Source organism: Trichoplax adhaerens, genomic scaffold (assembly GCF_000150275.1).
Source record: "Trichoplax adhaerens TRIADscaffold_10 genomic scaffold, whole genome shotgun sequence".
Classification (NCBI taxonomy): Eukaryota; Metazoa; Placozoa; class Uniplacotomia; order Trichoplacea; family Trichoplacidae; genus Trichoplax; species Trichoplax adhaerens.
This window is the reverse complement of record NW_002060952.1, coordinates 1,623,557-1,636,613: the sequence shown is the minus strand read 5'-3', so window position 1 is coordinate 1,636,613 and position 13,057 is coordinate 1,623,557. Positions and strand designations below refer to the sequence as shown.

Below are 13,057 nucleotides of genomic sequence, written 5' to 3'. Positions count from 1 at the left end.
CTATATTAATTGATTTTACAAGTTTCCGTCTAATATTGTTTGTGAACTATATAGGCATATAATGCATGATGAAAAGTGATGGAAATTGAATTATTCTTCATAATAGCGGTAAAAATATGCAACACTGCTGATATCTAAATGTAAAATTTAAACTCTCTATTAAAAGATACTTAATCTAGTAGCAAACTTTGAATATGAACAAAATATTTATAATCATCTAGTTTTCGGGGTATCTACTAAAACATAGTTTAGTTCTAGTAACTGATTCACAATAATAGTTGACTTGATATACCAAAGAAATTCTTTATGCCTCCATATTCCACTTCGGTATAAATATTGCTCACTAGATGAGAAGTCTACCGGGAAATTTTGCTAACTGATATAAAAATAAGACACATACTTGTACGTTATTATTACTGGGATGGTCACGGAATCGTTATAACGACATTTGTTATTATATCTTATATAGCCAAGAACGAAGAAAAAGCGTGTAATGGAGATTAGATATTTAACTCAAATTTACACACTAAAATATATGACCTATACTATTGTCACAAACCGGAATTGTTTGTGGCAAGGAAACGCAAGATAAAAGTCCTTAAGCAAACTTATGACTTAAATGCCCTTTCATCTTACGTAAAGACGACTTACGAACTGGAGAACTACAACAACTAGAGCCTTTTGCGCAGCGCACTCGCTTTTATAAGGCTCGATGATAATCGAACATAACAATAACAAATACAACTTCGATACCTCATTACACATGATTACGACTAAGGGATAGTATGAGATTATTCTATTAAGTCATAGTAATCATTATTACATATTACCGATACTGTCAAACAATCCATTTAACATAACATATTCATATATCGACAATAATTAGTATACAACAACATCAAGATATCATCAGTTCTACCATATTAGCTAAGATTACGCAAATCTATTCAAATGGTGAGATAACACCATAACAAATATCTTTTAAGTTTCAAGACAAATTACACTTGTAACTGTATTCTTTTAAGTTAAATGATTAAATTGCTTCATAGATAGACCTGAGCTTAAACAACTCAGATAAGTCTATAATTTCGAATTCTTTGCTATTACATCACGTTATTAGTTGTACTAAAGTTTTATCATATTTGCTCGTAAATAGAAACCCAGCATGTTATGGATTGCCCTCGGAAGCTTAGTCTATCTCTTTATGCTAAATTATGTTCAAATGATACAATCTCCCGGTAAGTTTGGTATAATTTCTTTAGTTCATCTACTCTTTTAAATATTTGTCACAAATACCCAAATACTACATACATAAATATCAACAGTTTTCAAGCGATGCGTACGCATAAAAACTCCTCAGTAATATTTACATATACGCTTTAGTCATATTTAACAGTCTCATAGCCACAGTAAGAGATCTGTCAGCTAAGAAACAATATTATACAATTTGAAATTTAAACTGCTAAAGCAGAAAGAAGTATCAGTAATAAAGCTGCGTTCGAAATCAAGCTATTATATCTTTGCCGTTAGTACAGCATTTAATTAAGATTAAAATAAAGTTAGTGAACTTTCTTTATGAATAGTTCTTGTCGACCTATTTTATATCCGCAACGAACTTGTTAACATCCACCTATGAATTTAGAATTCTAATAGGCTCAAACATCTTATCTAAATGCCTTCGACATAGGATTAAATGCTAGCCGTATTAAATTAATGACTACTATTAAGCTATTCGGGATTGATAAATATTTATATTTTCTTTATTTTTCAGGTGATCGATGGTTTAGCCATAATTATAAGCGCTATTTCATCAGTCAATCCCAAGCATCAATCTTTAATGCGGTCAACTACTGTAAAATTACTTATAATGGTACTTTATTGCAGATTAATTCTGCAAGTGAGATCGATATTCTTTATGATATGGTGCAGACTTTCAATGAGAGCAGCGATAGTCCATTAATTGAGCTGTACTGGATTGATTCGGTGGATTTAAATAGCACGTTAATTCATCATGATCGGATTAATAGTAATTTTACTTCTGAGAATTGGACCTTAAGGGACCAAAACAGTACGAGCAGTTCATCAATCTTGTGTACCTGGCTTTACTTAGGATATTCTAGTAACCAATTGCAATGGATGAATTTTAGTTGCAATGACCATTTTCGTTTCATCTGTCAGCTAGGTAAAGAAAGGATAGAATAGCTTTTTTCAAAGATTCAATGTATGAATACGTAGCTTAACAACAACGTCTATCATATATTGTTTCAATTTAAAATTTATTTTGTATATGAAGGTTCTAAGTGGCTATCACCTTAATTTTAGTCAGATATAAATTCTGCCGTATATTTCGTAGTTGTTTTAGTGAACAGATAATACATGTAAACGTATATAGTTTATGCAGCAATACTTTATAGTATAAGCATACTATGCTGTTAAGCTAAGAATTTAAAATTTCCCTGATAGCGATTTCAAGTCTAATTATCCAGTGATGTCAGTTAAATTGATTTCTGACCAATTTCAAGTGCTAGTATCTCAATATCTTTCCACAACTAACCTATAAATTCATTTCATGCCAAGACTTGAACACAACCACTCCAAATTCGATGATTTCACCGTATATTCTATCGGGATACGAAATACAATTCAGTAAGTCTTTTCCAACATTAGCTTAGCTTTCTTTCAAGTAAAGCCCTATAGATATCCAAATTTGGTAACATGTTAAAATCTGACCAGAGCGCCATATTCATTCCATTCTTACTTATAGAGAATAGGTATTGCAAGGCACCATCGGTTTTATTTAACAGGACTTGCATTACTTCGTATTACGATAGTCTAACTTTTAAATTATCCCGAAGTTTCTGTGAAGCACTTGGCAAACAACTAGTTCAGATTGAATCGCAAGATAAATTACTAGCTCTAAAACCAGCTATACCCAATCTTTCTGAAATGTGGATTGGTTTGGAAGCTGTTGGAAATAATATAACAGGTATTGGCGATTACGAGTGGCTATGGCCTGATACTTCAAGTTTCTCTCAACAATTTAGCAACTGGGAAAAATTTAATCCGCTGATAACCGGAGATCCGCAATCCGGCAAATGTGTTACTATTAATAGTCAAACTCTTTTATGGACTAACCGGCGCTGCTATTCATTTTATCCATTTCTATGTGAACAAAGTAAATAATCTATTTTACTGTAGCAAGAATTATGTATTAATTCTGAAAGTTATTTGCCTCGTTACTTGTCTATACGTTACGTTTTAATAAGCTACTTAACGACTTTGTACAATTTAACAGAGCTCAGATGTCCTATAGACTGGTTGCAAATTGGTGAAAGGTGTTATCTACCTTCATCAACGAGTTATAATTCATGGTCTAATGCATTCGCATACTGCATGGATTTGAATGCTAGTTTAGCCATTGTCCATGATCAATCTGAATATGAATTTGTCAAGAGCCTAGCTTTATCGACAGATAAATCGATGTGGATCGCTCTTAAATCGAACATGAGTGGACTACAGTGGATAAGTGAAGACCAATATCAACTACATCAACATCCTAATGCAAAGGATATTTGCATGGTAGCCAATGTAAGCAATGGTATCATTTACTGGCAGTTGCAAAAATGTCTAAACATTCATTATTTGTATCCACTTTGCATGCGAGGTAAATCAAAAATATTTATATAAAAAGTATAAACCTATTATTTTCCAACTGCATTAGATTCTAGATTGCATTTTCTGTAAAGCTCGATTTAAATTTTTGTTTCATATTGTCTGACAGGCGCAACATCACCGGACGGTACCAATATTATTTCGGTACGAATTCTGTCATCAATTAGTACCTCAGAATTTTCATCTAAACACAGCTAAAAATTCAAGTTTTATATTTTTTGATATGGTTAAATATTGTAAATCTTTGCAAAATTATATAGTAATCAAGCTATTAAAATCTTACAGTATACTGTAGATCTAAACTGTTCTTCATTACTACGATGCGATGCAATAAACAGTTTATGTTGACTTAATATGAGAGTGTATTTATGATACAGTGTAATTTTTCGAAAACTTGCACATAATTAGCTTTTCTTGGGTACTTCAGTCGGTAGTAGCACTGATCAAGATGATGCCTCAATAATTTCTAACCTACGATAATATTCAATTATAAATAATCCTGCAGTTCAGTAGGTATCAGCTATATGGGCGTTATATTTTATGGTCATAGGTGGTATTATAGTTCGATTTTTTCCTTCATCAGACTCTTTTTTCTAATATAGAATAAGCAAACAGATGCTATCTTAAATTCGATTGGAACAAAGCAGTTCCGTAAGTAAAGTAAAACTTTTCGCTATCTGCATTAGCAAAGAACAATAATTGCATATGTAATACAGCGTACTGATTACATTAACAAAAAATTTCATATCTGTCTGAATTTTAATAGGTTTATGTTCTAACAATTGGCTTCTATATGAAAGATACTGTTTTAGATTGAAAGGTACTAAAATAAAAAATTCATTATCTGAGAATTATTGTCAAGATACATTGGCTTCTTATCCTGCCATTATTCTGGATCAAACCCTTGAAACCATGATCACTTCAATGCTAAGTGATGGAGATGAAGCTTGGATCGGCTTGCAGTACAAATCTGGTTTTTTTTCGTGGTTCGATAATAAAACGATGCTTAACTATTCTAACTGGGCAAAAGGAGAGCCAAGGTTGCTTAATGAAAGTCGATGTGTAACTTTACAAAGGCATAATGAATCCAAGAGCTATTGGTATACTCGAAATTGTGAAGAAAAATACGCATACATTTGCCAAAGACGTAAGAAACATTTCGATTTCATTATACTATTTTCATTACCTTTCATAGTTAGATTGTGTACTAGAAGATATTCTATGAACTAAGCCCATTAAAATATTTCACTCAAGTAGCTATAATTAACACATATTGCTTCGTTAATTTATTGGTTTTGATGATTATTTTTTCAAATAAAAGTTACTAACGCATAATAATTAGGTAATTAGAGACTGAAGTAGTTTACTGTTTGCTTCAGAAAATTTATTTTCTTCGTGAATTCTTTGCCTCCCCCCAAAAATATGTTAAGAAATAAATTTGAAAAATTCCAGTGGATTTAAGTGTACTAGATGGCTGTATAAAGTAACAAATTCCTATAGCTCTATGCAGTACCAAATTTTTTATAACTGAGTCAAAAAAGATGTTTTAGTACAATTCTGATTTAACCTTTATAACTACGGGTACAAGAAGGTAGTTTGCATATTAGTTCTGATATTAGGTTGTCTTGTAATTAATCTGACTAGACATGATAATTCCTTCATAGTTACGTGAATTTTATACGGTACAGTGTAGGTAATTTAGTTAAATAGTAAAGAGTTTTTAGGCTTGATAATCTCATCATAAGTATACTTATTTCATACAATGCAACAGGTGTAATTTAGCTAAATAGTAAAGATTTCCATATGAAACACTGATAAATTCATAAATTGTTGCTGTTAGTTACCATAATTCTGATAGTTCGTCAGAACTTAACTGTAGCATTAATATCTGAATGTACCATACCTTAAATACAGTAACTGAATTTGGTGACATAAGGCAAATTAAATTACCGGTATATAAAAAAGATTAGTCTTGTAAGCATATTAAAACACATCAGTTGATTGCCAATTTTATAGATTCTAGCCTTATTTTTAGGCAAGAAATTTTTAAACCAAATTTATGGATCTTATTGGCTTGGTTAAATAAATTGCTTTATAAATATGTTATATTTATTCTTGGTCTAGATTCAATTTCATTAACGAAAAATCTCCTCAGACTAAACAACAAATTTGGTATAAGTTTGATTTCTACTATTTATTCTTCTAGTATTTAAAATTCAATCATAAAACAAATGCGCTCTTAATTTTTTGGTAGTAATTGCATCAAAACTTGCTATAGTCATCATTTCGGTCTTTGTCTTACCTCTATACACGTATCGATATCTGATATTATATATTCGGTCAATAATCACAGTATTTTGTATTATACCCGATAACTAAGGACGAATTTAATGGTATTTAATTACGTTATTATTATTTTATAATAGTCGGGAAAACCTTTGAATGTCCAAAGTCTTGGCTTATGAATGATTCCAGCTGCATTAAAATTTTTTATGCAAAGTTAAGTTTTCATGAAGCACGCGAATTATGTCGTATTCATAGATCGGATTTGGTTATACTTTCTCCAGAAATTCGAAGTTTCGTGGAAAATCTAATACCATATGAAATGAAAATTAGATTTCGATCAATTAGCTATACCAATCAGTCTTTTTGGATTGGATTATACAAAAAATCCAGCGAAGTTTATATGTGGATACAAAGTAGATCTCTTGATCACCTCGTGGTTACAAAATTGAAAGCCAACTCTAGCGAAACTACCCATCGATGTGTGATTATGAAATATATGAAGGAAACAGAATCCTGGGAATGGTATCCAGCAAATTGCTTTCATTATAAAGCCTACCCGATCTGTCGAAAAACGTTAATAATTACAGGTAAGAAAAGTAACTCAACCACATCATGCAGTCTTCAAGCTATTAATTACCAACGTTACCAAACACCATTCATGTTATTCAGTCACATACTTTCTACTTGCACCAATCATACAATCAAAATCCTTGCTTTAACCTAAACTAATTTTAAGGATAATATAGTTAAAATTTTTAATTGTCTGCTATTACTGTTAGCTATAGTTTCATCTAATTAAATAGACTACAAAACAGTAGTTATCTTTTCGTGATAATTTTAAGACATTTTATAGATCTAAAGTCAATTTACTCCATCTTATGAAATTAAAATAGCATTTTTAAGGCATAATTTATTAAATTTGTTACTATGTTTTTAAGAAACAGAAAGTACAACGCCATCACCAGCACCTTCCGATTCAACTGTTGCTTTCATTTCTAGTGCAGAATCCCTCTCTACATCCAGTTTGGCATCCAATTTAATATCTAATCAAACATTAAGTTCAATACATCAAAACGACTTTACGGAAAAAATAAATTATATTGAATTGGTAGAAAAGACTGGATTACAATTAGCACAGAATTTACCCACTAATTCCAGCATGGTGCAATCATCCTATCACGATGAGGCTTTAGGTAGAGATTTATTCGTAAAACTCATCATATAACTAATTTTGCCTTTAAAATTTTCATTCCTTAATATTTATTATTAAAATAATAAATATTTTGTATTCGATAATGGTATATTTGGTTATTAATACCACGTATCAGTTAAGTTGTAGATTCATTTTTTGCCTAAGTATAGTATCTTGCAAATTTGTTCCACTTGATTTATGATTTAGAGACTCAGCATACCTAGATTAGATCGGTAGCTTGTAATTAAACCTTAATTTTAAAACGGATTAAGCGTCTAGCAAATAGGATTCTATATGCCATAATTCAGAAAATAACGAAATAGATGTAGCAGTACCTTTGATAACTATTAGATATTTCAGAATTGTTATTGGAAATTAAACTACCGAGGAAGTTTTTACGGTGTATTTATCATGTGCTAGATTTATATCGATTAAGATTAAATAGCGATAGAGAATAACTATTTTTTTCATAGACTGATATTATTTTCAGCAGATTTTCATAACTAATGTAATCGTTAACATGATCAGAAAGCTTAGCCTTAAAGACTACTATTACTTTTTAGGGGTTTATTATGTTCTTGTAAATGCTTTGAAAAGCAATGGCAGCCAAATAACTGATATTAAATTAGAAAAGCAAACCTTACGGTTATTATCTACATATTATGGATATCCACTGAGAGTTAGAATACCTCTAATAGTGGTCCCTACTGAACCTAGCGGTACGATGATATACCACAATTTTTCATCTTATCATTAAATGCCATCGTAACCTTTATTTGACGCTTCGTAGAGAGATATCAAGTGGCTTTAGGAATATATAAAACTACTCCGATTCAAATTGAAAGCAGGTAGAAATATATAAATAGTAATACGCATTTTAAAATAAGGAAGTAATTGTTCTTTTAATCGAGCCCTGAATTGATAACAGGTTCATATGAAAAGTTGAAAATTGAAATTTTAAAATCAGATTATCGGTGTAATTAAGACTGAATAAATTCAATTTCTATATAAGTTACACTAGATTTCTCTGATATGATTGAGCATAGAAAATACTGAATAGATCTTAAAATGTCGCTGCTACTCGTATTCGTACTTTTAAAGATAGATATGATATGGTCGTGTTACTTAATCAATAGCTTTTCTCGATTTGTAGTAAATTGCCATTAATGCAGCATTCCATATCATGCAACATTAAACCCTTAATAATGGGAAGATTTCCAGATCCGGTCATATTCTATTTTAAAATTACTCTGGTAATGAGACCTAATATAAGTACAATAAGATCTATATTGGGCATCTACGAGTTGATTAGTCAATTACTAACAAGCTTCGTGCATTGAGATGCATTAACTGTATGTATTCTTTCATTTATACTTTAGAATACTACAATCCAACCCTTGTGTGCCTATTGGAAGGAGAAGTAAGTACCGCTACTCTCATTTTTCAATCCAGTAGAGTAAACAAGATTTACTTTTACCTTTGCTGGCTAGACAAGAATATAATAAGATGAATTAAACTATTTTCGTTTCCCCTTAAATGTTTCTTAGACACTGGGCAACAGATGGGGTAGAAACTCAGCAAGTAAACAGTACCATCGTTAAATGTATAGCCTATCATCTAACAAGCTTTTCTGTCTTACTGCAAACTGACAGTTATAAGGTAAGTCACAAGAAATTTACTTATACCACATTATAGATTAATTAATTAATTAATAAAGATACTTATAGCACTCTTTTCATTATCAAATAAATAAGATTGATCCTATCCATCAGAAACTTTTAAGCATTTTAACTTATGTTGGACTATCTACTTCTTTATTTTGCCTCATTCTTACACTTCTAACCTTTACAATAGTCAGGTATGATAGTTTGAAGATTCTGATTAATCCTTTACTGAATTTAATTATTAATATAGCAATTAAAAAAAAAAATAGAGTCAAATTTAATAGATTCAATGCCATCTAAGAACGTGGAATATACTTTTTTTAATGCAGGCGATTCTATAGTATCCGAGGCGTAGTCCATGCTAACTTGGCAGCATCTCTAATCATTTCGACTTCTGTTTATATAGCTGGAATTCAAAAAACCGATAACGAGGTATAATAGATAAGATATTGCCAGTGCTACTCGTTAAAAAAAATTAATGTAGAGAGAATAATGCTATAAATGCGTATCTAATGAAAAGTAAGCGTTTGTGATGGCTGTTAATTTACCGATATCTACTCCTCGACAGATATTATAGCTGACTAATGTCCCGTTCACAATACTTTTGGATGCATTAGGTTTTATGTCAAATCATTGCCGTTGTGCTTCACTTTTCATTTTTGGCTTCTTTTTCTTGGATGTTGGTTGAAGGAATTGTGACCTTTAAAATGTCTATCCATTGGACGGAGAAAATGGCTTCTTGTATAATATATGTCATAATTGGATGGGGTTCGTATCGATATTCAATTCTGTGCAAATACTAGTGATGAATTTGACGTCATAATTTTGATCATTTATAATTCAAGGCACACCATTTATCATTGTCCTTGTTGCTTTCCTGTTGAGAAAAGAATTTTATGGGACCAGTAATTAGTATGTTAAATCATTAATTATTGTTTCACAAACTAACGCTGACCTCAATTTTGACTTCCAACTCAGTTGCTGGATAGCTCCTGGCAATTTTTTATTATTTGCTTTTGGAATTCCCGGCTTAGTGACTATAGGTGTAAGTCGCAAGAGAAGAATAAATCTTTTACCGTTTTCTATTTATAGTAAAAGGTAATTACTAAATATAACGATGGCATAAATTTATTTTTTCTGATTGTTTTTAGATTAATCTTATTTTTATGATTCTGATTACTCGAACTTTGATGGGAATCCGCGCAATGGCAAACAAATCCAAGATTCAGAAGACAAGGTTACTTCATAATATAAAAATTGATTTAGATTATAATAAAGCGAATAAGATTCAATATTGTCTCTAAAAAAACAATTAAAGCCAACTTATGATATGATTGACAAGATCATCGTCCCACAACGTGATATTAGTGCTGATATAGTTGCCTAAAATATTTATGGGTCTCTTCCCTACAAATAATAATAGACTAAACACCAATTTAAATTGTAAATAGTCTATTGTTTATTTAAGCCGCAATCCTCTTAGTAATAGCTAGTATTCTCATATTTATTTTTTAAAATGCAATTCGCTATGATCTTCAATCACGCAATTGATCGTATTATAGCCATGCTTATATATTTTTATCAATAATTATTCCGAAAGCTACGAGAAACATTGATTCATATATATAATAATGTATATTTTGTTGTCCATTAATGATATGCTCGAAAAGATCATTGCACCGTGAAATGCAATATTAGTGCTTATGCGCAAAAATGCCTAAAAATGTTATTGAGCCTTTTTTGTATAAATAAGACCATGACGAACACCAATTTAAGGTGCAATTACTAAATTATTTATTGCAGCCGCAACCTTCATAATAATAGTTAGTGTTCTCGTATGTTTTTAGTGCGATACTCGTTATAATCTTTATCTTTAATCTTATAATTGATTGTCTTAAGAGTCATACGTTACATATCTCCCATGATTATTCTGAAGGTTAAAAGAAACATTAATTGATAATAGTATATATTTTATGTTGTTGATCTAATGAAAATTGACCCTCAAATAGCTTTCAATCACCGATAATATTACTTTGTCTAACTAATATTGTCAATCTGAATGTATAGGGTGTCATTAAGGGCTTCGATTGCTTTGCTACCTCTGCTTGGAATTACTTGGATTTTTGGCTATGTAGCAATTCAGAATAAGACTGTAGTATTCTCCTATATCTTTGTTATATTAAACTCTTTGCAGGTAAATGACTGCAAAGTACATTTGCCGTATATTAGCATTATTTATTTGTACCTAAACTACAAGACTCTTTTTTTATCTTGTTCAGGGGACGTTTGTATTTTACTTTCATTGCTTAAAGTATAAAGGTGTAAGTCAGAGTTTTTTTATTACAGTCTTTACTAGCTTAAAGTAGCGTGATTTAATATCGATTTTTACCCTGATTTGTCGTATCAAGCGTTACAAATTACAGTTACTCATTATAATTAGGTATGCTAAACTAATTACAAAATTTTTACTTTGTAATACGAAGGTGAAAAAATTCTATAAATCCTGCATTATTAAATGTCGAAACGTTTTCGCTACTACCCAGACTTCTAGTAGTATTGGAATCCAGGGTTCCAGAGCACATGTAAGAAAGGCAATTATTCTAGACAAGCTTTTGGGTAGTAGCAATTCTATCTAATGCCGAAAATGGTAGCTAATTACCATATTAATATTGTATTTAGTATCCCAGATCTGCTTGGTCAAGGTAATCATTCAGGAAAAGGATATTTTCATCTCCACATAACAACTTATAAGCATTTATTAATATTACTGAAGTATATGCTCGCGTCATTATAACTATTTCAATGCACTAGCAAAAGCTAGAAAAACAACATGTTCTTATGTTAAATTTCTATAAGTTAAAAACTTGTCAATTTTGAAACATGTGAACAATTTCTACTTTCCCAACCTATCAATGTAGCACAAAATAATTTCATTGTTACCAGCTAAAATTGCTTTTAAGTGGGACCATCGCGATGAAATTGATCACTAATCTCAAAGATTTGTAGAAATCAGAAACTTGATTCGATCTTTACTCTAAGATAGACTACGCACAGCTCTGCCCTAGCCGAATGCAGTGCGTAGAAATTTCTTAGAAACAACTGCTAAATCATCTAAAATTTCTTCTTCAATATACTTTCAGTAACTTTTGCAACTACTTTCAGTACAGCAACATACTATCCATACTTTAAGAAATGTTATTATTAAGAAGTGTTATTAGAATTAGCAACATCCATTTCGGGTTATCGTCGCTCTTCCAGAGTTTCTTCACCTCCAAAAAATTTACCGTCTGTCAGAATGCTATGATAATCATCGCTAATAATTTACCACCCAATGCTAAATTAACTGATAACCTTAAATATTGAACCATTAATTATTGATAGGTTTTAGTCTAGATGTAATTATTAGAAAGAACTTGCATTAAACTCTTATTCTTTTAATTGTTAACCAATATCAACTAATGGGTCAAAAAATAATGACCATTTAAAGCAAAATAGCTTAAACAATAAAGAAATGATAACATTCTATAAGAAGATGCTAGGTGTATGGCACAGCTTTACTCTAACTATCAAGCAGCCTTACGATTAAAATTACTTAATCCCTATTCTTTATTAAGGGTTACTTTAATAGGTGTTTCTTTAAATACTAATATAACACTAAAGAAATAGTAGAGCTAAGGCAAACTAATATAAAGGTACTACGCTAACAAATCTGACTAATCTTTAACAACTACTATCGAAGATTAACATCGCTCTATCGGAAGACGAAAATTTAGTGTATATCATAGCTAAGTTAAAGATGCATTGATTTCTAATAGTATCTTGATTAATTTATTATTGAAAAACGGAATTTAAGTTCTGTATTATATATTGAAGTTAAAAATAAATTCAACGTGTAAATTTCAAATCGTACGATTTCACCAAGGGTCAAAGTGATTATTTAAATACCAGAAGGAAAAAGATGCTTATAAACAGCCAAAGCCAGTACTACGGTATTTGTTTACGGAATCAAAAGTATTTTAAGTGTATTAGAGTATCCAATAAGAGGTAAGAAATTTCCTACAGAAGGCAGACAAGACTAAAACTTGCAGTCATCCCTCAACTTGTCAAGGTAACCCTTTTTCTATCATTAACTCCGTCGTGATATTCTACCTTGAGATTCGTTCATTGATTATATAATTATAATTGATTTCTTAAATTGGAGTGACTAGTTTATCGTTTAACTTTACTTTTCTTAATGATCTAG

The 13,057-nt window shown here is 30.8% G+C and overlaps 1 protein-coding gene across 1 annotated transcript; it reads left to right on the top strand.

Annotated features, from left to right (window-relative positions):
- Positions 1–2,946: 2,946 nt before the first annotated feature.
- TRIADDRAFT_59345 (uncharacterized protein) lies at positions 2,947–12,619 on the top strand (the record flags this gene model as incomplete). The annotated part of the gene is made up of 22 exons (XM_002115390.1): positions 2,947–3,175; positions 3,296–3,664; positions 3,782–3,816; positions 4,275–4,323; positions 4,439–4,819; positions 6,099–6,545; positions 6,897–7,151; positions 7,714–7,869; positions 7,941–7,998; positions 8,304–8,403; positions 8,530–8,570; positions 8,698–8,809; positions 8,923–9,008; positions 9,144–9,246; positions 9,432–9,582; positions 9,660–9,726; positions 9,793–9,859; positions 9,966–10,051; positions 10,882–11,008; positions 11,094–11,135; positions 11,298–11,396; positions 12,554–12,619. The coding sequence occupies 22 exons, from the start codon at positions 2,947–2,949 to the stop codon at positions 12,617–12,619; spliced, it is 3,126 nt and encodes a 1,041-aa protein (XP_002115426.1).
- Between the last annotated feature and the right edge of the window lie 438 nt (positions 12,620–13,057).